The sequence below is a fragment of the Serinus canaria genome, chromosome 15 (genome assembly GCF_022539315.1).
Source record: "Serinus canaria isolate serCan28SL12 chromosome 15, serCan2020, whole genome shotgun sequence".
NCBI classification, from domain to species: domain Eukaryota; kingdom Metazoa; phylum Chordata; class Aves; order Passeriformes; family Fringillidae; genus Serinus; species Serinus canaria.
Genome location: NC_066329.1, coordinates 3302288 through 3329060, shown reverse-complemented (window position 1 = coordinate 3329060; position 26773 = coordinate 3302288). Strand labels below are relative to the sequence as shown.

The 26773-nt window shown below is 42.5% G+C and overlaps 1 protein-coding gene across 6 annotated transcripts; it reads right to left on the bottom strand.

The window, feature by feature from the left end:
* Positions 1 to 1103: 1103 nt before the first annotated feature.
* Positions 1104 to 25456, bottom strand: PATZ1 (POZ/BTB and AT hook containing zinc finger 1). Of its 6 annotated transcripts, XR_007778914.1 has the most exons (7): positions 24177 to 25456; positions 21768 to 21831; positions 18584 to 18655; positions 16016 to 16187; positions 10189 to 10326; positions 7200 to 8403; positions 1104 to 5916 (listed from the first exon to the last, which is right to left on the bottom strand). XR_007778914.1 is itself a non-coding variant. In XM_030231411.2 (6 exons), exons 1-6 carry the CDS (start codon positions 25454 to 25456, stop codon positions 7985 to 7987), a joined length of 2145 nt encoding a protein of 714 aa, XP_030087271.2. In that variant the 3' UTR covers positions 1104 to 7984. The 6 variants fall into 6 exon arrangements, 5 of the variants coding, with proteins under 5 accessions (XP_030087271.2, XP_050836508.1, XP_050836507.1 ...); XM_030231411.2 differs by having other exon boundaries at positions 1104 to 8403; XM_050980551.1 differs by lacking the exon at positions 10189 to 10326 and having other exon boundaries at positions 1104 to 8403.
* Positions 25457 to 26773: the final 1317 nt, after the last annotated feature.

Sequence of the window (26773 nt, the reverse complement as noted above, 5' to 3'; positions counted from 1 at the left end):
ATAATTTATTATTTGCACATGAGAAATGTGAAAAGGTAGCTTCAAACATCTGGAGATTTAAGTCAAAAGGAATAAAGATTTCTGTTCTGATATCTGTTCAAATTAACCTCCAGTGAATTGGATGGGATTATTAAATATCCTTCTACCAATATTTCACTATGGAAGCCAATTTCACAGTGAAAGCCCAAAACTCTGCTGTTTAAACCTCAATAATAATGGAATTTTACCACAGTAATAGTTAGATTTCACTGTGAAAAACATGAGGTTAAAGTTGCACTTAAATATGCAAAACTCATACTCTAAATAGCTCTACCACTCATGTGACCTATATCCCAAGCCATCAGAAAGGCTGTAAGGTTATAAACTTGAACACATAAGAAAGCCAAGCACGCATTTTCTTCTCTCTCTAGGGCTGTGGGACTAGGGCTGGAGTCATCAGCAGAAGAGCAGAAGCAGAGAGTCATTTTGTAATGGGTCTGTAATTCAGTGTGAGCAGAGAAGCAGAGACCAAACCTTGCAGTGGAGCTACTGCTGTTTGCTCATAAAGTGCAGGATTCAGGGACATTTACAAAGCAGAGCTCACCACTCTGGGTTTTATTTCTTAGCTGACCTGAAAGCAGATAAAACCACTGGCATACAGCTACTGCAAAAGACTCCACAGGTGCTTGTCTGAAGGCTGTGGGAGGAGTTGTTTATTTTGGGAAGTTGCCCTTTCTTTCCTGTTGAAGAATGGCAAATCTGTGTTTCCTCTGGGTCACACACATGCCATAAGCATGCAGAAACAGCCTTTTTCATGACTGACATAGGCACATGGACTTTTTTACATCTATTTACAAAAGCAAAGACTCTGCTCCTTTAAGTATGTTTACAGAACAGGGCAAACCTCTGTGGTTATTTTGGTTTTGAGTTTGCCATTCTTTTAGAAAATTAAGGCTCCAACTGGTAACACCATGAGGAGATAAAAAGCCAGGAAGAAACAAAGGTTTAATTAAGTTTCACTTAACACTTGCACTTATTTCTTTAATATATAAGGGTGAGGACTTAAAACACTCTGCATTTGACCAACACTTCAGCACCTGAGGTAGGCAGGCCAGAAGCAAAACTCTATCACCTCAGTTTTATTTCACTGCCATTCAGTGAGGACAATACCAAATTTCACAGATACTTGTTACTCCATCCACTTATGCTGAAATGAGAAATCTCACCACACAGTGCCAGAGAATGGATTTCCTAGTTGAAATAAGGCAATCCTGACACACAGTTTTGCAACCTGCCCACCACACTATGAATTCTTACACAGAGCTGTGGAAATGTGCAAAGGCAGAACTGTCTCTGAAAAGGGGAAGATTTTGAGATATGAGAAGTCCAGGTCTCTGTGCACTCATGGTCTCTACTCTCCATCTCCAGGAAATGAATGCATGCAGCCTGCAGAGTTTAATTCTCTTTTGGTTTATTACTATTTAAAAATCAGGTTTTTTATCCTCTTCTACAGAGGCTTCACCTTCCAACAGAACATACAAAAAATACACACAATAGAAAAAAAAAAAAAAGATAGGTAGGTAAGTTGCTTTATACAAACAGGTCCCTAAGAACCCAAAAAGGCTAAAACAGGCTCGGTTTCAATAGAAGCAGGCCCATAAATAGGCAAGAGACTTCATTCAAGTAGGGAAAGAGTCATCCATCCTCACCTAAGATCCTTTCTTGCTCCACTGAAGACAATGGGAGGATTCCCAGCAACTTCAGTAGAAGCAGGATTGGGATTCATCAGAGCCAATGGCAAACTTTTCTGCTCTTTCCCTTCCAAGGCACTGTCTCTTCCATATGGCGTGCAGCCAGGGAAAAATACCAGTTTTCCTGGCTCATCCCACACTCGTGTTTCAGTTGTTCACTCTACAAGACATCTAAGAACAGCCTTTTATTTTCTCTCTTACTCTGGTATTTGCACTAATTGCAGAAAACTTTCAGATTACAACAGTACCGAAGAAAAATTCTGAGCCCAAGAGCAAGGCTTAATTGATTGCTTAAGAGCCAGCAGTCAGTCTGACAACTTTGCAGAGGGCATGTATAATTTGCCTGGAGAAGGCAAAAGTTTGTAGACACAGCAGCCAAAAAGGTATTAGCAAGCATGAGACTGATTTATTATAAAATCACTTACCCAAGGTCACTATGTGACTGCAGGATGCTCAAGAGCATTTATGGCTGCATGAAGTGACTCCATGGTCCATATGGAACTCAGGAGCTGGGAGGGAGTCACTGGAACATCAGTGATACTCCAGTTATCTCCCTCCTTCAGCATATCTTGGCTCAGAGCACTTCCAGGTCTCCAAAATTGCAGTACAAGTATGGAGGCCACCCAGGAAAAGCTTCATTCACATAAACCCTGAGAGCAGATCAATAGTGCCAGGCAGTCTTTAAATAAATTTAAATATCACACCTTTCAGCAAAAATGTGGCCAAATGTTTGTTTAACTTTGCATTGCATCTGAAGTCAGTGAGGCCAAACATTTGTGACAGAGTTCAGCAACACAATTGTGCAGCACAATATGGCACATCAATTAAATATTGGCACATTCTTACCCAAAGGTTATCATCATCTCATCTCACAGACAGGAACACAACACAGGAAGAGGCTAGAGATGACACAGGGAGTTCATTCTTGGCAAACAGGCCATCAGTGCCTGCCACCACAGATTGCACAGCTGTGGTTTTCACTGATGTGCCATAACCATTCCAGCCATCACCACAACCCCTCATGGCCAGGGCTCCTGCTCCTGGGCTGCATCAATCTGCAGTTACATCACAGCACTCTTTTCAACTGGTTAATTCTCTTTTTTCTTCTTAGCCAAATAGCTCCTGCTTTGTTTTACAGCCAACAGCCCTTTGCAGAGCTGCACAAATCCGAGTAGGATGCACAGGATGTGTGGAGGGTGAGCATGAAAGCAGCAGGCACACAAGACCTTGCCAGTGCTGGTGCTGACTGCAGCAGTACCTGTGGCTGCAGCCCAGGAGCACTGCCTGCCCCCTCCCTCTGGATCCCAGGCTCAGTCCTCCGGAACATGCTGCCTTCTCCCAGGGCCAGGGAGCTGCAGCAGATTGGGCTGGAAGCCAAATATGTTCCCAAGGGCTCATTCACAACAGCTGAAGGATCTTGTTTTGAAAAGGATGTTCAGGAAAAAAAAACGTGGCTCTTTCAAGAGACACTGGAGCCTTCCAGAATTTGTTTTCCTTTTTAAGTTTTCCTAGTGGGTTTATTTTTCCCCCCTCTTTGCTCATTTGTTTTGTCTCTCAGGGTAGAATTGAGAGCCTAAGCTCAGAAATTCACTGTGAGCTTCTGCTCTGTTCAAATAAAACTCAGGTATTGTGCCCAAGAAAAAGGGGAGTAGTACTAAGCTGGCTTAATTTACATTTGGGTATTGACAATGCTGTTAAGGTATAATAATAATGCTGAAAAAGCCAGCACATTGTGTTGTTTGGCACTTGCTCTCAGACTTTATGCCATGGTGACAATTGAAAATATTTTATTATTTTTGTGGGTGGTAAAGAAAAACCTTTCCTGTTTCATTACTTAGAATTTTGGTGGCTGTTTTTTACTTTGTCCATTTATCTCTCATGAAACCCAAGGAGAGCTCTTGCTCTCCATTCATTCTTCCAACACTGAAGTCTGGAGTTCCTTTGAAGTTTACTTTGGCATCTACTTCCTCAAGCAAGCACCTTAAAGAAAATTAAAGCTGAAAGTGGTACCCCACTCCCGACTCAAGACGTAAGTTTAGATATTGAATTCTAGGAACAAAGATTTAGTGAAAAAACAAGACACTAAAGTTACAACAGAGCCTACAAAATCTAGGTTAGCTTTCATACTAGCAATTCAATTAGTTGAGTTATAGACATTCAGTTACACAGCTCTTCTATTCAAGTCATTCCTTACTGCTGACAGCAGTTTAGGGAGGAACAATAATTTCAGGGAATACATGGGAAATAACAAATATTCCCTAAGTCACTGGCACTCAAACAGGTCTAAAATTGTGACTGGGCATTTACAATTATTCAAAAGATTGGTAGGAAGACCAACTCCACACCATCTTAATAGTTCTAGGCTTTAAAAACCAAAAAACCCATCCCCCCAACATATAATACTTTGCCCTACTATAATTAAGGCACTGGATTGAGAGAAGGAAAAATCTGTGTTCAATTTCTGGTTCTGCTATCAATTTCCCATATCATTATGGGCAATTCACTTAGGATTGAGAGCTCACATGCACATTGCCATGTGTCAGGTGAGCCACACTGTCTGCACACATTTAAGACATGACAAATGCAAGGTCAGGTCACCTAATTTAACTGAGTATGGAATAAATTCACATTAAATTGCTTTACCTTGCATTTGTTCTGGATTAACATCTATAAATTCAGGCAACAAAAGCCTGAGAAGTTTGTGCCCTCACATTTAAAGACAACACTTAAGCATGCATGCAAGTGGTTTTTAGTCATTTATCTCTCACTCATTCTCTTATAAGCATCTATTCCTTTCTTGGCTGTCTTTGATATTTAGATTATGAATGACTGAAGATGTTTTCATCATACCTACTACACAAGGCTTGAGCCTCAGATGAAAGGTTATGGGACTCCTATAATACAAACAAATACTACAAGTCTGATGATATAAATTTGCATGAACTGAAGTTTCATTCTTGACACGTGCACCAACTCAAACATTGCCTTGCAGTCCCTCCAAAAGGGAAGGCAAGGAAGGGAGGGTGGCCCAAATCAGAACTATCATCTAGACACCAGTTAAAAATAAAATGTAATGGCAACAAGCTGCAGCTCAAGGCATGTTACACACTTCCCTCTGAACTCTGAACTTGTGAGGCTGAGTTTTCTGTTTGGATCTGTCTCATTTCTATAAGAAACAGGCATTTCCCAAAGTACAGAATAGAAAGAATTTGCATGTAGATTAAATCACTGTCCAGAATGGAACAGCATGCCCCCAAAGAAGCAAAAAGCACTGAAAACACACACAGCTAAAGATCTGCCCAACTTCCTACTGGCACTAGCCTGCACCAGCCTCCTGTGTGGGTACAAATCTCTCCCATTTACACTAGGATGATCTAGAACTGTCATTTCAGGATTGTTAACCTCCTGCCTAATTGTTTCCCTGTCCACTAGACTGAGAAGTAAGTAGTTTTCATTCAATGTATTCATGACAACTTAGTAAGCATTTTCTTTGACAAGCAGAATACACAGTGTTTTCGAAGGCTTCGTTTTCAGATAAAGGCTTTTGTTTCACCAGGTCAAATTCTGTAGCAAAATTAAATTCTCATAGATACAGCCAAAATTCAACCCACTTGTAACACTAAAGTCAGGGGAGATAAATGTAGGATGAAAGTATTCTATACTCTGGACTTAGCTTTTGGAGTTGAATTTTATGATTAATGCACCTTCTTTGAGTGCATATAGGAGCACTGGGGACAAAACCTTCTGTCTTTCAGCATACAGCCTCAGTTCAACAGAAATTTCCCTTGTGGATTAATTATGAGCTATTAGTAAACCAGTGACTGCAGCTGCATCTGCTAATCCCAACAAATTGTTGTGCTGACTGGAAAGCCTGCTCTCTCCTGATTTGCTTGGTTGTCTCAGCACTAGTTTTGTAAGGTATTTTAAAATGCTTTGTCACTTTTCTAAGATATTCTGTTTTTACCTGTCTACTAATCTTACCAGTACAAGAGCAATTCCGTGAAGCTTTAGTGCTGGGTTTTGTTTGTTTCACTGGTTTTTCCTTTTAAATGAGGCTCATACCTATTCCAGGATTCTGGGAGGAGGAGATGACTGGAGAAGAACATGTCCTTCAGTCTCCCAACACAGATTAATAGCAAAACATCAAGTCCACTGCAACATGCTCTCAATTTAGAAAGTGCTGGTGCTATAAAGAGAAAGCCATTGATTATTCATCCTTGATTTATAATAGAAGAGAGCAAGTACAAAAAGTAGCTTCTTACAAGAGGGAATCTGGGTCTTCTAATTCTGTAGAATTTAGAATGTAATTCCAAAATCCATATACTTATAAAGGCCTCTCTAATTCTAACATAAAACCAGATTGGGAATATCAGTTAAGCATCAGTTGCAGGGTTTGGATTAGAAGAAATGCAGGCTGTGGTAAAAGAACACTTTGTGTCTCTGTGCATTACACAGACAGACTTCCTGCAGCAAATGTGAACCTGGTCCAAGAGGGTCTGTCCTGCTCCAGAACTGTACTAATGATGGAGACAGATATTGTTTCATGGGATGCAGGACATGGGCTCTCGGAATGGCCTTTTTAGAAACATTCAATACACAAAGCGGTTTACCAAATCACTACTTAACAATTGTGATGTAGGGAAGATTCTTCACAGATATGAAAATAAGGAATAAATTCAGGAAACTGTTCTATGTGACTTTGAGCATCAACAGCAGAACCATAATTAAAACTCAGAGTATTCCTAACTCCTAACCCTGTGTTAAACAACATTTATACCTGGGTTTGGTACATAAAACCATGACTAGTTACATGGAAGGAAAGGGAGGGTCAAGAAAGGACATTATTTCTGCACAAGTGGTATTTTCAGATTAAATGGAATGTCCAACAGCCTGGAGTGCAGCTTCTTTGCATTTTGTAATCAATTCTTTTTCAAAGAATTGTTTGCAATTCCCACCTCATTTGGAAAAGAAAGGAGTAACAGTGGCTTTTGCAAACCTGACTAGAGACAGATCAGGAGAGCATGACTGGCCAAAAAGCCCAGCTCACTGAGAATACAGCCCAGTGCAGAGTGGGATTCACATATTATTTACTGGCTCTCATTTGCACACCTTTTGGACAGGTGGCTAAACTGCTCAAAAACCAGACAAAACGAGGGGATGCAAAGTAACATACTAACTTCTTTAATAGAGTCCAATCCAATTAAACCAAAAATCACTCTGTGAACCCCTGGGTTTATTCACACTAAACAAGTCAGTGGTACATAGTGTTAACCCGATAGCTGATCGTGTTCATCCCCTAGGTCCCCACATGAAAAATGAGCACCAGTCAACCAGACTGTAATGGTATTTTTCCTTCCTTTTTTTTCTTTTTTTTATTATCATAAAAACTATTTCTTTTCATAGACTTAAAACAACCAACTAGCCAAGTTATTAATTATGGTACATCTAAAAAAAAAATCTCATACTAACCCTAATGTGACTGCTGCCTTACGAGTGCTCTGTGTACCGCCTTAGACTGGCTTTTCAGTAGCAATTCACTACAACAGGTCCTAAAATAATAATAATAATAATAAAGAATTAAAAACCTGACAGCAAGCTTAATGGTCAAAAGTAATAAAAACAACCTGTTCTGAAAGGTGATTTTTTTCAGCAGTTCAGTCCTGCTGCAGCACTCACAGCCTCACAAAGGCAGAAGGGGATCAAATTCTCTCACCTTCTTTAAATGTTTCTGGTTTTAAAAGGACAACTGCATTGTAACCTGCTAGGAACCATGGGGCATTTTACTTAACTTTATATTCAATGATGGGTCTGTTTTTTAAACTTACTGTTTTTCTGGGGGAGTTTAGGGAGGGCAGGGGAATAGAGGGAGAACAAAATCACAGCTCCCTGTAGCTGCAGCTCCCCAGGTGCCTCGGTCACTAGGACTGTCTCATTCTCAGACCATGCTGGTAACTCTTAATTACTCTCAAAGAACACATGGAAAACACCACCAGAAGCCTCTAAAGCTCCATTTGTTTTGGGTCATATCTCCTATTCAAGGCCACCATCTTCTGTAATTTATCAGCTAAAGAAGCATTTTCTCCCTCTCCCCAGTGAAGGTTTAAAGGTGGGGTAGGGCATGAGACAAAGAAGGAAGCTAAAATGAATAAAAAATTCTCAGCTATAGAACCAAATTTCATTATTTCCTCTTTCATTCACAGCATCTTATCATTAGAGCCAGACTGCTGCTTTGCTTTGTTAAGATCCAACTGATCTCATTTCCCCTCTGGCCCCATTGGTTGCTGGTCGACCTCTGGATCCACTAGGGATGATGCAAATGCTGACTGGACGATCTGAAACCCAAACGACTCCAGAAGAGACATGTTCTGTTGGGGTGAGAAGGGAGATCCTAGAGCAGGACCCAGGTCCCCCAGTGGGCCACCAAGGGCCCTGACGTGCACTTTCTGTATGTGTTTGTTCAGATAAGACTTGGATCTGAAAAAGCTGCCGCATTCGGGGCACGGGTACTTCTTCTCTCCTTCCATCTCCATTTTGTTTTTGCTGACTGCCAGGTCACATGAGAAGGACCCATTGGTGCTCTGTTTCTCAGGAGTCTTGAGGTCACTGGTGTCAGAGAGGTCTCCATATGAATCAGAACTCTCAATCGGGTCCGAATGTGAACATTTCTGGCCTTCTACGGGAAAAAGAAAAGAGAGAAGTTTTCAGAATCTTGGCTCCCAAGGGAAGATATTTAACATGCATTAGAAAAATTAGATTGGTTACCACCTGATCACATTAATGCCTGTCACAACAGAATGATACACACTTAACATCCAATCCTTCACATCCTAAAGCCCTTGAGCACAGGTCCCCTTTCCAAACCACCACGCTGCTATCAGAGCAACAGCTGGGGTTTCATTAGGGATCTGTCACAGTACTGAATGCAACCATAACGGGTCTCTGGTTCATACAACGCTTCTTGAATCCCAAGGATGTCTCACAATGTTTGCACCTCAGACACTACAACAGGATGGACCTAATGATGAGTTTTCAACTGCTTAGTTCACTAGCACGCTTCTGAAATGCTGTTGATACTTTGGGGGAGAGCCTAGAAACTTCATGAACTACAACAGGCTGCAGCAAGATGTGAAGAAACCTGGAAACACTCAGCAAAACAGCAGTCAGCTACTGCAATTTAAGAAGTGCAATTCCATTTAGTCTCAAGGAACTCTTTTTCACAAGTGCAACACTGTTAGAAGTTACTTCACAACCTAATATTGTTCTATCTTTAAATACTGCAGTGTGGAACAGCAGAGAGGTTAGGGACGTTATTTAAGTTATTTGGATATACTTCCTGGCAAAGCCAGTGGTATGTTTGGAGTCTTCCCCATTCTCCTCTGGCATTATGCCAAGGAAGTTTGTCCACACTTTTTTGCTCAGTGCATGTGAATGAGCGTGAGAAACCCAGACATGCTCACTAAAGGAGTCTCTGAATACAAACAGGCTGTACCTACTATTAACTCTAAGAGACCAAAGAACCACTTGGCACAACCCAAAAGACAGATTTGCTCTGGACTCAGCATTACAAACCTAACAGGATATGCATGAAATCGATACACCACTGAGCTGGAATAAATCTCTTGTTAAGTCAGCACACCACCCAAAACTGAAGGGCTTCTGTAGTAACTCTATCAAGACTTCAACAGAAAAAATTACACAACTCGAGCTTTCTGCTGGCACAGTGTTTGTTTAACCCAGCCTGCTGTGTTCTCCTGGGCAAGAAAAAAACCAAAACAACCATGGCTTTGAAGAATTTTCTGATGTTTCACTTTCACCAGGAATACTGACAGCTCAAACCAAGAGGCAAAAAACTATTCCACACAGGTAAACACACTCCTTTACTTATTCAGAAGTTAAATACTCCTCAGCTATGCTTACAATAACTTTTTCTCCCTCCCACAAGTTAAATGAATGTCAAAACAAGAAAGCAGCGGTACTATTATCACCTTTCACCTCTCCTTCCCAACAACTGCATTTAGAAGTGTAAGTTTAAATACAGACAGCTGGCTGCATGTACGGTACGGCCCCTAGCAAAACCAGAGACGGGGTTTGACTGACGCGAGATTCAAGTGCAGTGGGACTACCAAATTTGCCCTCAGGCAAAATTCAGATGCTGACTGCTCCAAGGAAGAGGGTCAAGATGAGCTAACATGGCTTTTTCAATCTTCTAAATCGAAGAAGCTGCCAAAGCTTCACATATTCTTCTGTGCCCATTTCCTTCCCCTAGACTTGTTAAATCGGCTGTCCAATGACAGGTATTACAACCTACGTGATGCTATGGAATTTCTCTGCATCTCCCTAAGCTTCTCTCCAGTATTTTCCCTGTCCTTCCTCCCTCCCCTTTCTCGTGCCCAGCCCGACACCCCACAACACAAAGCTCTGCACAGAGCAGCAAGGTGCAGAGCAGCGAGTCTCTTGCCTTTGATGCCATAGGTCCTGACGCAGTGGAACGCTGCTCCCCCATTCGGGATGGACTCCTGGTGTCTGGAGACCTGGGGAAGGGGAACACCGTGGTGGGTTTTAACATGGACCTTTAAGTAGGAGGCAGAGGAGAAACCTAAACAAGATAAAAGGAGATGAGATCCTGCCACCAGCAAAGACACACATCTGCCTTCCCTGTTCCTTTCATCCTTCTCTTGCTCCTGCTCCCTATTTTAAAGCTGCTGTTCCACCAGTTCCCTCTGACATGCCCACGTAGGAGTCCTGTCATCCTCAGGCAGTAATGCAATGCACACTTTTCATCAGACTGAGTTGGCTTTGTGTTAGTCACAAAAAGAGAGCAGTCTCCTTAAAAACAAATTCTGTGTAAGCAAACCTAGCAGATGACATGAAACTTTCTGGAAAAAAGGCAGAAGAGACATCATACAAAAAGGTACCCATGTCTCTTCACCATTTTTCTGCTGTTTTATTTATTTTAATAAAAATGCTTTTGTCATCTGATAATACATTGGAAGATTAATTGGAAGTTCCAATTAGTTGATTTTGTGCTGTTAAGATCTGAAGGAATGCTATCTAGTAACAACCCTTGTTGGTTAAGTGTAAAGTGTACTTTCCCCTTAGGTTTCTATAGCACTGATAATGACTTCTAGAAGGCAGAAAGCTGAAACTATTGACTTTTTAAGGTATATACTTTTGCTCAGTAGTTATTTTTAAAAAACATTTCCTGCAGTCAGCTCATCCTGAGTTTTAAAAAATATATTAGAACTCATATTTTGTCTACAGTTAACAAAAAGTACTAAAAATAAATTTCAGTATTTTTATTAGCTCTGATCTGTAAGCACCAAACACTGAAAATAAAAACATATATATCAAACAATTGATTTCTGAACAAACCAGTTTTTTACATTTGTGCATGTGCTTTTTAAAATGTTTCTTTAAGTCTCATGTCATTTTTCTTTAATGCAATGAATTATCTCACATATACTTTGGAAAGTTTTTTAATTCAACCTCAAGAAGATTTGCAGTCACTAGTGGTACATTTGGACCATATATGAGGCACAAGGAGGACAGAGTTTGAAAGACTTCCTACAGAGGTAAAGCTGCCACCAACCACCAGCCTAATTTCCTGTTATACTTTGAACAGAGTATTATGGCACTTTCACGTTAGAAATATTTTCCACTAACAACTAAGAACACAACACAAGGTTCACCATTGCCGACCCAGAGCTGAAGGTTCCCTTTCTGGAGAGAGAAAACCCAAGCCCTAGATTTTTTTAAACCAATAGAGCATTTACAGCACAAGTCCTTGCAAGAGAACTTTCATAACAATAATCTCCTTAAAATATGAGTAGATATTCTACCATTCTATGATTTTTATAGTGATATACCTGCATTTACATTTGATGATATATAATAATATATCAGGAATGCTGCAAACCAAATACTACACCTCTCTGGGGTGGATTTTCTGACTGCAGCTGTTAGTTTCAGGTGCTGAATTTAATAATGAATTTGGCTTTACAGTAGATTTCCCTGTACCTAGCACACAGAATATCCTTTTACCCTGACTTTTATCCAGAGGTTATTAAGAATTATATATACAGGACCTGCAAAGCAAGAACTCCACAGCAACCTGCTGAAGTGAAAAGGAGCAGGCTGCTGAGAATGAACAAGAGGTAGTTACTGTGGACCCCTGAGTTGAAGATAAAAGTACAGGAAAGTAGATACATCACAACTGAAGAAACAAGAACAAATGACTCAAAATACAATGGAGCAGAACCAGCAAGGCCAAGGAATACAGGGAATTAATGTAAGGATATTATCCTCCCAAACAATGCAAGACCTACCCTCAGACACAAAATGCTACATTGAAAATCTCACTCGGCAGCAAGAGAATATATTCTTACAAATACCAAAATTCACTGTAGACCTGAAAGAACCAGACTTTGACTGGTAGAGAAAAGGGCACAGTGCACAGATATAATGGTGACAGTTCCACCTATGAGGTACTTTCCTTATTTCACACATGTGGTTAATAACCACATGCATGCTGAGATCAACCTCTCTGATGCAGCAATGCATTAAAATCTCACTGCCAGCCACTGAAAAAGAACTACATGCAGGTATTCAGTGTTTTTCTTCACCACAACTGACACAGGAAAATCTGAACTTGTAATCTCTGCACACAGGATTTTTTTCTGAACTCTGCAGTTCTATTTGTAGAGTACATTGTTTTATAGAATGAAAACTGCTGCAAAGTGTGTTAGCTCCCCTTTATGCACTTGGCAGATGAACATGTGAGTCATCAACTTCCATCGAAACCGTAAGAATGCCAACTGCTTCATGGGAAACTGATTAAAGGGAGACTTTTTGGGGGTTGTTTTCATCCCAATTTTTTCCTGAAGCACTTAGGACTGGCCTTTTTATCTCCACCAGACTTTAATTATGAATGCTGTCCCAGGAAGATGGGGGTTTATAGACCATAATCCTTCACTCTTAAAAGTCTCTTTCAGAGCAAAGTCAGACTAATCCAGAGGATAAAGTGGCAGTATTTTTCAGAGCAGGAATGTATTTATTGCTTTACTCATACACATCTCTCCACTATGCAAGACAGACTATTTCTTCATACCAGAAGAACCAATATTAAAATCATATATAGAAAGGAAATGATCTCCTTCATATAAATGGGACCTGTCCCTTGATCTCTTAGTTAAGGTCTATAAGGAGATAAACTATAGAAATAATTGCAGGATGCTCCTTGTTCAAAAATTGTAATTTGGATTTAGCTGGAACATGAGGAGAATGTGACTCTGTTCCCCATCAATGTATAAGAACTCAGCATGAAAAAATAAATTCTCATTTGTGATTGGAATATTTACTCTTTTCCTAACTAATCTGGTCCTTTGAAACAAACAGTGTGTATATGTTTGAAACACAACCCCAAAGCTCTGAGTTGCAGGTGTCATTACTAAGTACCAAGTCATTAATCTCTTGAATACTTTGAAAAAGCCCACACAAGCAAATAAAGTTCCTAAGAATGTTAATAGATTGTGTAACAACACCACAGAAGCATGTCTTCTTTATTTAAACAGATTAAAGAGAATTTGTCTATAAATCTGAAGCTTAGAGATTAGTTTTTTAAGCACATTTTAGACAAATTCGTTAGGAAAAAAAACCAAAATACCAAACCAAAGAAGAAAAAGAAAGAGAAACAACCCCCAAAAATCCCAGGAGGGAAAAAAAATACAACACAAAACCCCCCAGAACCACTTCACTATTTCCCTGATTTAACAAGATTTAATCGCTTCCATGATTACTCTAAGCATAAAGACCTCGAGTAAGAAACAACCTGGAAAAATCATCAAATCACAGCTGTTTTTGAAAATTATACTGCCACATTGTAAAAGAAATAAGTATGATAAACACATGAACCACATGACATGGCAAACTTGCCTACTGCTTTCTGCCAGGTACTGAGTTCCACCCCCATCTTCTAAAGCCATTAAACCTTTAAAACAACATGAGACACTTCATTGAGTTCCACAGAAAAGCCTTCAGTCCAGTGGGATAAACTGAGGGAGTCTGAGTCTGTCATTAACACCAAGAATGTCACCTTTCCAGCCACTTTTTTTTTTTAAGTGGCCAACATCCAAAATTCTCCCCACAAGCAGCTTGAGCTTGCAGAACATTCTTGCTTGACAATTACCATATCCAGAGGCTGACAATTACTATATCCAGAACCAGCTAAGTTTCAATTAAAAAATACATCAGCACATTAGCCAAAGGAAGAATAAACAAAATCTCTCTGCACAAGCACCTCAGGCATGGCACAGCTGTGATCAGGTTACTGTGTGTGGCTTCTGACAGCACCAATGCCTATCAAATAGATATTTCTAATCCAGAAATTTTCCATTAGACTTCATCTTGCCAGGCTCTACAGTTTTAAAAATAACTATTTAAAACAATGAACATTATACTTTGATTCCAGAACACCAGAACACCTGGGATTAAAAATTCTGCTGTCATTGATCATAAATCTGTAATCAAAATTTACAGCATAAAACAATGCGTTTACAACACAACTGTTTGATAAATCCAGTCTGTAGCTTACCCTTCTTATGAATTTTAACACTTCCTATGAAATTTAACAGTATTCATTATTCATAATTACATTTTTTAAATCCTGATGCAAACAAATTCACAGCAGACAATTGTGACAACTCCCATAAAATACACAAACTGTAAGAAGAAAGTAGTTGCTTAAAGTTTGCTGTACAACAGGTTCCCTATCCTTCTACAGAGAAGTATATATTCTATTTAAATTCCCACTGTACATTTAGACTTGTAAAATGTGAATAAACCACTTAGTCATTTTATTGTTTGAATGCCGGGTCTGTCTTTGTCACACTGGCTCCACTTCCAAAGAGCTGCAGTGACATCCAGTGGTAGTTAAGTAGAAATTCAAGCTTACAAATGGTGGAAACAAGACAATTAACTCCTCCCAACCCATCTGAGTTTCTGTTTGGCACTATGTTCAGCAGAAGTAGAGCAGGATAGCACCTGGATCTCAAACAACATCTGCCATGTTGTTGCCACAAAAAGAATCAGGATAAGCTTAAACTTCTGTTTTTCAGAAGCCAGGCCTTCAGCTGAAAAGGAGGGCAAGCTTCATTTCACACCATCTACCTGGAGCTTCAAAACCTAAAGATTTTCTACTCAGATGCCTTTTCCATTCACACTGATAACATCACTTTCAGGATTTCCAGACTGTTCAACTAGGAAACACCTGCCTTGCAGTTTAATGTCTCATTACTCATCAACTCCATAAGCTCCCTGTACAGTCTGCATGTTAAACACAGAAGAGCTTTATTTTCTCAAAAGATTTCACCTCTCTTAAACTAGAAAAAGGCCACGTGTCAGGAAAAAAGGCTCATCAGAAAAAACAAGATCCCAAAGCACAGCAGCAATCTCTTCTAACACCTACTAGCTATGTATACCTGTGTGAGCCAAAAAGGCATTTTCAAGTTGTGAATTATTCCCTCAAAAAAAAGACACCAGTAAGTCAAAATAATTTTTCCAGCTTGCCTTACATCCCACAAAGCCTAAATTTCAAACTCTCTCCAGCTGAAAAGTACCACAAAAAGATGGAAAAGCTTCACAAGCTTAGTCATATGGTTCAGTTTTACATAATGCTGCATGAAGCAGGGAGTTGGACTTGGTGATCTTTATGGGTCCCTTCCAACTGTGAAAAGCTGTATTTGTACAAATAAAGGTAAACCACATTTCTATTGCTCTTTACAAAGTATGTTATAGAAATGTACATTAGTACAAAGCAATTAAGAGGGAGAAGCAGCTTGACTCTTGCACCAGGAGGTTAAGCCATACTTAGTAACACAATGTAGATCTATGTTCAGTGTATGATTTTCAACTTGATGTGTATTTCAAAGATACAAAAACATTCTTTCAAACTGATTGCAAGGGTTCAAGTCTAATCAGGTATAGAAAAAAAAAAAGATGTATGTTGAACAGCAGCAAGGCAACTTACCATGGTTATTGTATAGGGATCTGGCTATTTAGCAAATAAAATTTGCTTCAGATTTTAACTGTGTTTCTTTGGGCACTATCTGTCATGTGAAAAGGCCAGAGCTGTACTTCATCAGTTTCAGGGTTAAAGATTCAATAGTAAAAGCAGAGTATGTACACAAACAGGGTACAACCTCCTCCTGTTGCAGAGAGTCACGAAGCCTTACAGCTCCCCTCGTGTGCTGGCCCATCCCAGTGGAATAAAGAAATAGCTTCTTCATTACCTCGGTTACAGATAGTGCAGAAATTGCTTGGTCCTTCACTATGCTTCTTCAAGTGATCTGCCATGTATGCTGCTCTCAAGTACTTCCCACACACCTGGCACGGGACTTTGTCTTCATGGCATGCCAGGTGTGAGCGCAGCCGGTCACGAGTGGCAAAGGAAGCATTACACGTCTGCAGGTATAACGAGAACCATGTGACTCATCGGCTCTGCTAACAGCACTGATATTGTTGAATATATTTAGTATTCTTTAGAGTAAATACCTTAGGTACTGTGCAAACACAAAAAAATTACATGATGCACAAGCTATTTTCCCCCAGATAAAAAATTCAGAACACCAACACATTGCACAAGTTGTAATGTTACCAGTCAAAAGAATTAAAGTAGCAAGAAAACAGCTCTGACACACTACAGACAGTAAAACTTACTCTAAGATAGACTTGTAAGGTTTTAGCTCCTTTCTGAGGATGAAGATACTAAAATTTTAAGTAATATTTAACAAAAGAAATAGCAGAAACCCCTTTGCTCTGTTTACAGTAAGTTCTGCCATTTCACTGAGCCATTACAATCACTTTAAACCACTCAAATGTCCTCTCTGTCATTTTCCTAAATTCTACTCTTTGATGAGATAAATCTAACTTCAGTACACAGAATTCTTGTGGAGTGTGAAGACATACAAACAAAAGGTCACAGAATTATCTGGGATGACAATATGACGAGAGACAGTAGAAGAGTCATCCTGGTATCCACAGCAGCAGTGCAGACAAACCGCAGAGGCGAAGCCTCAAAACTGAGCAGATATCAAAATAACTGCATGACATTGTAATCTGGTTTAACTTACCCCTGGTCAAGGTATCGCATTCCACTTACTGCCACAAAATAAGCTTGATTTGGCAAAAGATTATGTTGATTCTATTTGCCCACTTTCCAGCTGAAATCTGTATGGTAAGTGAAGGCTCCCTCCCATTTTAATAACCCCAGCAATGGGCAGGCAGACAGGCTGTGCCCACAGCCTCTTCTAGTGGCCTGCCAGTTCTGAAAGGTTTGCTCTGTCTCTAATGTGTGAAGGGAAATAAACCACCAGTAATAAGCTGCTCAAGGGATTAGGGTTATAGTCTAAACCATTTCACAAGTGCAAGAGGAGAAACAAAAGCAAACACATATCAGAATGACAAGACCAAGCCAGAGCAGTGACATTCAAGAGTGTACAGCGCTTTGTTTAAACCAACTTCATATAAAATATCACAGTCTTAAGAGATATAACCAGAACCCCCCCCCCCCAAAAATAATATGAGGCTGCTCACTGTCTTGGGAACTGGGTAAAAGTTGTACTTTTAAATATCAGTGTGTAATTAAACCACTGTTTCAATAGAGATAAGACTTTAACTTAAAGTAACAATCTTAGTAAAAATTCCAAAATTATAATTCAAGTAAGTGGAATTGATAATACAGAAGAGGATAATGAAATTTATTACATAAAATTCAGTTAATCAAGAGCTTAATCCAAAAACCACTGAAGGCAGCTGAAAAGCACCTATCAATTTCAACAGGCTTTACACTCATTCGATCCTGTGAGATGCTTAAGTGTGGAAAACTCTCATGGAGCTGAGGCTGCTCTGCAGCAAGTACAAGACTTAACACCCCAGAGGATCGGGACTTAATGAAATTGAAAGGGCAACAGTAAAATTATCTGGATTTTAGTGACATACACAGTTTAACTAGGCCCACCAGACAAAGATTATAAATTACAAGTATTGAGGTTTAAGAGGCAAATTCTTAAACATGAAAGACTTCTCTTCATTTGTAATCTCAGTACACAGCGCTGAGCAAAACAGGTGCAGCTTTCACTTACTAAAGCTTTCTTAGAGGTAAGCACTCTCTTAAGGCAGGATTGCAGCACTGATACTAGTCAATCTGCTGGGTATCAGCTAAGATATATGACTAGAGTATCAATAATGACAGCCAAGAGATCCATCATCAATAACTCTAAAGCTATGGAGCCACAGGAAGGTCCATACCCAAGCATTGGGAGTGCATTGGCCGACGAGAAGCAGACCAGAGACAAATCACATAAATACAGCGATGCCAAAGTAAAACCAAATCTATCCCACAGTGAACTTAGCACATTGAAAACTTAGGCAAAAGCAATATAATAATTTATGTGTTTGATTTCTCACTGTAGCTGCTGAGTTGTGTAAAGCTCACCTCTGGATAAGCTATATAATAAATATATCTGCAACAAAGCTTAAAAACATAATAATTAAATAATTAAGTCCAGTGGAGAAAGCAAGAACCAGTTTAGCTGAATCATAACAATGGGAGACAGGACTAGGGTTAAAGAAAATCCCAAAGTTAATATTCAAATAGTTAATATTTATAAAAGGTATAGAGAAAAAAAAAAGTTTTATTTTTATGAAAGATGTGAAGTGCTAAATGAGTGCTAAGTATTTGTCATTAATTGTTAATCATAGAAGAAAACTTTCCAGTGCTTTCCTATCAAACATTGCACAGGTATATAAATAGATCAAAAAGAATATATAAAGTTTAAAAAACATTGTTTAAGAAATACCTCTTGAAGTTTCAACTTTTCTATGGATGTGGATGTCTCTGAGCTTATTCCATGGTGGCTGCCATTTTCCTGCTAATAGGCAGGAAGTAAGAGAAATTAGGACAGGAAGAAACTCATTCTGCATTGAAATCAATGGGATACGCACTGGACTTGGGATGCCAATTAAGTTGTGCTTTAATTTAACCAGTATTTTTATTTTTTATTTAGTTTGCCTGATGAACAACCTGTCTTGTCTCTGAGAGGAGCAAACTTCCATTTTCTCCCCTTGTTCTTTCATGTGCACAGATTTTCAGATCGCTGTTTGCTCCCAGACTGCAGCCTGATTTTCACACACTGACACGCCAAAGCCGACAGCTTCACCCCATCCCATGGGGTCAGAAATTGAGCTGCCCCATTCTGGCCATAAAACTGACTCCCTCCTTCTCCTGTAGCCAGAACTCAACTGTCAGACTGGGGGAGAAAAGTATAAATTCACCAGTGCAACAATCCAGGGGAAAAGATCCAGAGTGCCTTTTGCCTGGACACCAAAGGAACTTCTTGGATCTGATTTCTCAGCTGCTTTGGCTCTGTGGAGATCTTCCCTAATCTGAGTCTACCTTAACAGCAATGAAAAAGCTGGAGTGAAGACTTTGGCATCAGGTGCTAGAGGTGCTGGAAGTTAGGATAGTGTGAAAAATGTGTGAAGCACAGCCATTATTTCAGGGGAATGAGTGCAGGATTACAAACTGAGCCCTGAAAACTACTGCTGTTGCAGTAGTTCAGCTTAAAATTGTCCTGTTTCTCGTACTTTCACTTATTCTGAAGTTGGGTTGACATCTTCCCACTTTTGTTTTGGTACTCCAAAGTGTGTTGTGATGCCACAGCAACAAAACATTCCACATCACCAGTTTGCAAAGATACCTTAGAGCTCAGGTAAATGGCCAGTTTGTTTAAATCATAACAGAGCACAAATTCCAAAAATGCCATTACAATAGAGGATTCTGGAGTGCTCTGCTGTTTATGGAGTAATTCTCTTTTCCAGTAAACATACACAAGGCATGGCAATAATAGGAATTTTCAACAGGAACTGAACAGATTCAAAAAGGATGCTCAATGCTATTCAGGCTGCTCTCAGGGGGAGCTAATTTGCCAAACAAAATCAATGGAAAAAGAGAATGGAAAATGGGCAAACAACATGCCAATATTAAGCTATTTTCCTTCTTGGTGGCCAAATCCTGTGTTAGATACATAAAAAGGAACAGACGCATAACTGATTATGAGATAATCACAGGGAGAACATCATCAATTTATTCATCAGTTTTCATATTTGACACAACTTTCAGTGACTGCATCCCTTCTGTGGTTTCTACAATGTACAGCAGATCTGTGCATATTCAAGAAGACTTTCTAAATCTGATAGGATATTGCAAAGCATTTTCTGCAAAGACACAACAGGTCATTAAATTTTCTGCACCTGAAGATTCACGAAAAAATTAACTTTGCAGGGCTAAGCAATCAAAAATCAAGAACAACCCAAGCCTGAAGGACAATCTCAACTCTGTCTTGATGATTGTAACCTATAGCCTGTACCTTTTAGCTGAAATGAGCAGTGTACACAGTACTATGGCACTTTAGATAGCACACAGTAAGAAAGACTGTTCTTGGAAACTGCTATCACAAAATACATGTGTGCAAGGAAATGGAGTTGAGCTTGGCTGTGCCATCTTAGCTTCTATGTTTCTCTGCTTCTGAGCTCTTAGTGTATCCTCTGCTTCACACAGAGTTGGTATTTAATATTCCTAAATCAATGTTAAACTATAAAAGAACTATCGGTCATCAGCTGGCCAAGGACAATTCACAGCTATCTGCGTTATTTGTAAACTGTGTTCATCCAGTAATCTTGGCATCAGCTGAGTGTCTGTTCAGGCTGGGATGTAAACATCCATCATCAGTTCATCCACAGACCTCTTGCTGTCCCCACACTGTGAATTCTTTTTAGGAGTGGAATTTTCTGGCTTGTATAAATCTGTAACCCATAAATCATCTCAAAATGCCTGAGCCAATCTAAGGCTTTATGCAGGACAGGCAGTTAAATCAATGTGACAGCTCTATGGCCTGACTTTCACATGTGCTGGGCTTTCACAGATCATATGGATGTCTACAGAAACCTTTAGATGGCTCCAGCTGTCTAGAAAACTTAGCAAGATTCTTAAAATTTCAAAATGTTTCAAAACTCCCACAATTTGAAGGAAATATAGGTGTGTCAAAACGTGCAACAATGGAGATCAGGAAGCAGCAATCACGTAAGATTGTCTAGGTTCATAAAATGTGGTCAAATATTTTAGAAGAAAAAAATCCTCTAACCTGCACTGTCCTCAAAAGAAAAAAAAAAGAATAGAATCTTGCTTCAGCTTCTTTAAATAAATATTAAATATTTCTTCAGGAGCCAAGCATGGAGATTGTTAGCCCAACAAGTGTTTTAAAAGTTTGCCCAGCATCTCTCTGATGGCAATGTGTGATGGTGGAAGCTGATTCTCAACTTTGTTTTAATTGATACTTCCAGGCACCTTTTAAATCTTTCTATAAATGGATTACAAAATATCTTTCTTGATTTGATCTTTCAAACCTTATCAACTGTAAAAAACTATATACAGCATTATGACATTATACAACAAAGGATATTGTGATGTCATTACTCATCTTCTCCCTGAGATAAAAAAAGCTCCCAATTTTGCTCAGTGCAATGTTCTGAAGGCTACACAATTTTTTAAAAAAAGTATCTTGATACGTTATGATGATTACAATTTACTAATATTTTACTGAAGTTATTATTAAAAAAATGAATTCAGCATTGGAGCCTCCTGATGGCAACAACTGCAATTTAAAAAAAAGGGAGGGAATCATCAGTGACATGGACTCCAAGCCCAGGTGGCTGAGTAGGAGCTCCAGGGTGAGACTGGGACAGCACAGTAGGAAAGAACAAGTGGTGGAAGGGGGAGAGGCAGGAGGAGCAAAGCTGCAGATGAGGAGAGAGGGGAAGGGAGGGATGTAAAGCAGATGTCACTGTAGAACACTGTTCTTTACAAACATTCATCCTAAATCACATATACATGGTATTTCTACTGGTATTTCACAATTGTCTGCACACATAAATGCAATACCAAAGATTACCCACAACATCACTCTAAACCCCTCTGGCTCCTACCTGACACTTGTGAGGTCTCTCTGAGGTATGCACCTGTTTGATGTGTCCATTCAAGTGGTCTGGCCTTAAAGGAAAATACACATAAGCACACTTAAAACAAACACTAAAAATAAGGTTACAATTTTAACACAAAAAGAAAAAAAGAAAAAAGAAATAAAAAAAAATGATCCCAGTGCTGTATCTATGACAATTGTAGTGATATTTAACTTCCAAGAACCAGACTGCCAACAACTGGGACTCTATCTTGCTATGTACCCTCTGCAAGTTGCTAAAAAGGCAGCATTTTCTCAGGAAGAAATCATGACTGAATGATCAGAGGAAACAGGAAATACAAGTTATGATTTTCAAGCCTGCATGTCCCCATCCAAAATCCTATTTACGCCTTAACAATCAGGGCACTTTGATTTACAGTTGCTGAATATTTGAAAATTACATCCTTTTGGTTTATGTCCTAAACAAGGATGTAAAAAGCCAACTTCAGGCACCTCTTGCAAAAAGACTATCTAAACTCTGTTGCTGTGACACATTTTCCACCTGCAAGATGAAAAAATACTCCTAGCTTACAACTTGGTAGGGAGACTGCATTAATACAAATAAAGTGCTCTGAACATTCCAACTAGAAGGTGCAATGGAAGAGCAAATCATTACTGTAGAAAGTTAGACCATTCTTCACAACCAGCAAAGCCTACTTGGAAGAAGAAAGGACTGAAGAGCTGCACATTGTCCTGGTGGGAGTTTCTCCTAGTGGGAAGAAAGCTTTTCATTGTATGAGACCAAAACTGCTTGGAAACAACTTCTCCACCCTCTCCTCCCCCAACTTCCCAGCTGCACCAATGAGCGGGCACGGGCTGGAATTCACGCACTGCAGACAGAAAATAGGCTGGACTTTGCAGTGAGGCTCCTAAAGCCGATGCTCCGGCGCTGGGCGGGAGCGGTGTAACCGGACAGACTGGTTGGGGTCCTTCTGGGTACCTCAAGCCCAGCAACCTCACGTGCTGCGCTACTGAATACAGGAAAGGACACTAAAATTAGACATCACACTTCCAACTTCCTCTGGCTGCTCCTAAGAGTGAATACTGAAACTTAGAGTCTCTAGTTTTCATTCATACTTCGGTTTTACAGATACGCAAACGGTTTTGTTGTTAACTTTTGTAACAGCACTCCCGCCTGTTCACATTAACTTGCTGAGGAAAATAAGAACTCAACGTGTATGTCTCACTTCCCCTTAATGACAAAAACCATTCATAGAGCAATTGCAGAAATCTTTAAGTGTCAGTGAAAACAATAAAACTTGGCACACGATCCCAGGTAGTGTTATAGTAAGAAAAGTACTTTCACTTCTAGCCACAGATGAAATTTTCATTTTGTGACCTTCCATCACTCAATCTGCAGTCCTTATGATGAGGCATCCCTAATTACTGCCGATTTTAAAAGGGGGGGGGCGCTACATTTTCATAATTTATTTCAATAACATAAAGTCCCTCTATCAAAAAGGGAGCAGGGGCAAAATTCCACAATTTACACAGCCTGGTGGATCTCGAGTCCTTCCCTCACGTCAGAGCAAATCAACTGCTGCAGAAAACCGACTGCTGGTACAGAAATAGCAGAGTACATCCCCCTCCCCCCCACTACTTCTACACTCAAAGCGAGAGGCAAACTTCCAAAAAAGTTTCGAATTCATTAACTCAAGACTATAAGATACCACTAACACAACTACGTGTACCAAACTACTTATTAAATTAGCTCCCACAAACAGCGACAACAAAAAATCAGCAACATTAAATGCACAGATCTTACGTATGTTGCAGGGCAGAAACAGGATCCCCTTCAGAAGGATGTAAACCCAAAGGACACAAAGATCATGTATTAAAAGATACTTGATGCTGCAGCCTTTGAAATCTCACCTCTTCCTTCACATTTGGGTGATAAAAAACATTACGAACTAAGAGAAATGAAGGGAAGTTAAGAAAAAGAAAATTTAAAATGGATACGAGAAAAATAATAATCTTGAGATGTATTATTTTGCACTTCAACAGCAGCTTCAAGCTACCTACACATCAGCGACCTCAAGACACTTCTGTGAAGCAGGTAATTATTTCAATACCCATTTCACAGAAGAGTCGTTTGAGGCAGAGACTAACTGATTTGCCCAAGGACACGGATACAGCAACTCTGGGACAAAGCTGGGAAGGTTAGCCAGAAGCCAGCTGACTCCCAGTTCAATGTCTAAATTACTTTTAAACCCTTCTAAGAGACTGCAGAACAGCATCTCAGAGGAAATTATGGAAGTCTCATTCCTTTAAACATTCTAAAGTAGAACAGTCAAACTATCCTAAGTACATTTCCAAGGGAGAGGAAAGTCAACTTCCTAGGTCTCTGTGCCAATGGTCCATACAAGCACTCTCTTACCTGGAAAATCCTTTTCCACAGCTCTGGCAGATGTAGGGCTTTCCCACAGAGCCATCATGCGATCGAACGTGATAGGACATCCTGTCTTTTCGCTTGAACCGCAAGCCACACACCGGACAAGAGTAAGGCTTTTCGCCAGAGTGTGACAGCTTGTGCCGATTCAGGTGGTACACGTCCCGAAAAATCTTGCCACAGATCTCACAGGCCACCTGTTTCCTCGTCCTGCTTCTTTTTCGAGGTGCGTCGGGGTCATCCTGACCAGGAACACCATTTTCACCCAGTCGTGGGGGTGGGATGTCTATGTAGCCCAGCTGTAAGCTTGTCACCCCATGTTGAGCCTCGTGCTGCCGAAGACGATTAGCATCCGTGAACACCTTCCCACAGAGACCACAAGGCAGGATACCAGCCTCTCGCAGGCCCCCTGGGCTACCAAACATCATGGAGTCCAAGAGATTTGCTTTACGGGGACGCCCTCTACCCCTCTTGGTGCTTAAAGTGGGGGCACTAGCAGCAACATTCTGGAAGGGTGAGGCCAGCAGTGGTGGGGACAGAGGCCCTGCCACCATGGGCAGACGGTCCACACCCTGCAGGACAGGGAGGGAGGACTGCGCAGCAGTGAGCGCAGCCCGCGTGGCCTCATCTTCAGGCATGCCAGCGATGCCATTGCCATTGGGTGCCAAAGTGGCACCGTTGGTCATGTCAAGAGGGAAGCCGAGGTCAGCAGCACCCGGACGGAAAAGCATGATGTCAGGGCGTGCGGGGGGCACGAGGAGCTGCACGTTGGACTGCTTGATGACCTCCTGGCAGATATCGATCACAGAGCGCATCAGCAGGAACTTGGCGGCCGTCATGAGCTCCGGGAAGCTCTCCAGCCGCACCACGATGCGCGACGTGTAGGCGAAGTCCAGGATGTCTCCGAACACCTTGGAGCTGATGGTGTGCATCTCCAGCTCTCGCCCGCCCCCGGGGGCGCCGCCAGTCGCCGCCGCAGCCCCGCCGGCCGCCGCCTCCGCCGCGCTCCCCTCCGCGCCGCCGCCACCTGCCCCGTCGCCGAGCTGCGCGCTGAACACCGACTCGAAGTACTCGCTGCAAGCGGCCAGCACGGCGCGGTGCGCCGGGAAGCTCTCGTCGCCCACGCGCAGGAGCACGTCGCAGAAGCGGCCGCCGTTCTTGCGCTGCTGGTTGAGGCTGTGCAGCACGTCGGCGCTGTGCCGGCTCACCTGGTAGGTGTAGCAGCCCGACGAGGGGCCGCAGGCGGCGGCCTCGCTCACCCGCTCCATGGGGGCTGCGTCGCCCCGCCGGCGCCCGCAGGGGGCGCGCGCGCTCTCGGGCCGCCCGGCGGCGCGCGCCGCCTCCTCCTGCTCGTTCCCCGCCCCTGCCCGGGCCGGCGGCGCGCGCGCGGCGCTCCCTGCACAGCGCGAGGGGCTCGCGCGGCGCGGGGGGGGCGAGACAAAAGGCTCGGGCGGCCGAGGCGCGCGCGCGGCCGCGCGAGCCCCGCCCGGGCCCGGCCGCCACGAGGCGCTGCGGCCGCGGAGCCGCCGCGGGAAGGGGCGTGCGCGGCGCGGCGGCTGCAGCCGGGAGGGACGGGGGTCCGGCGGCGGCTCCGGGCTGCCGGCTCCGTCCGTCCCTGTGTGTTTGGAGCGGAGGAAAGATGGCAGCGGCTGCACTTCCTCTTGCACTTTCACCCCTGGGGGGAGGAGAAGGAGGGGGCGATACCACCCCCCCTACAAAAATCCAGCGGGGGCCCCCCGGCTGCTGCTCCCCGACCAAGCGCCGCCGCCGCCGGCCCCGGTCCGGGCCCCGCCCGCTTCGACGCACCCTCACCACCGACGCCGCAAACTTTCCTCTCTTCTTTGGACGAGAAGACCCCCACCCTATTCACGGAGACCCCCCCCTCCAGCCACTCGGGCTCCCCCCCTGCCCCCCCGCTTCCTGCCCCCCTCCCTCCCCGCATCCGCCAATGCAAGAGCAGCCAGAGCCAGCAGGCCGGCCCCCACCCCGCCCGCCCGCGGGGGCTGGGGGCTGCAGTCTCCCCCTTCCCCAGCACCGATCCTCCAATGCCGAGCCGGCAGTGAGGCCCCCCCCCGCGGCTCACGGGGGTGGTGGGGCTGCGCTCGCCCCCTCCCCCAAATATCCGGGCTGCAGCTCGCCCCCGAGACCCCCCTCCCACTGGAGAGAGGAGGAGGGGCCGGCGGGGGGGGGCTGCAGGCAACCTTCCCCCCTCCCCAGGCGCGAATCGTCCAATGCAAACCCTCCCGGAGCTGCAGAGGCGCAGAGCGGCCCCCACCTCCTCGGCTCGCCTGAGGAGAGCCGATCCCAGAGGGGCCAGGGGCTGCAGCGCAGACCGGCCTCCCCCCGGTCTTTCATTGCATTTCTCACCCCCACCCCCCGTACGCGATCAACTCTCAGCCTCGCTAGAAGAGCGAGGCGCCGGCATTGTGGGGGAGGGAAGGGGTACAGCGGGAATTCTTCCAGTGCGAAAATGCCCTCCCCCTGGGAGCGGTTGGGAGAAACGGTACCCGCGGGCCGGGGGCTGCGGGAGGCACGGCACCTCAGAGCCCCGAGTGCGTCCATGTTGGGGAAACTGCTGCCCGCGG

Bases quoted from the DNA above. Each gene is read 5' to 3' on its own strand.
- PATZ1 (XM_030231411.2), bottom strand. From the start codon at position 25,456: ATGGAGCGGGTGAGCGAGGCCGCCGCCTGCGGCCCCTCGTCGGGCTGC. The intron at 18,656-21,767 runs GTAGGAGCCAGA...CCTGCCTATTAG, and splicing joins AGAGACCTCACAAGTGTCAG to CAGGAAAATGGCAGCCACCA. The intron at 16,188-18,583 runs GTATTTCTTAAA...TTATACCTGCAG, and splicing joins AAAAGTTGAAACTTCAAGAG to ACGTGTAATGCTTCCTTTGC.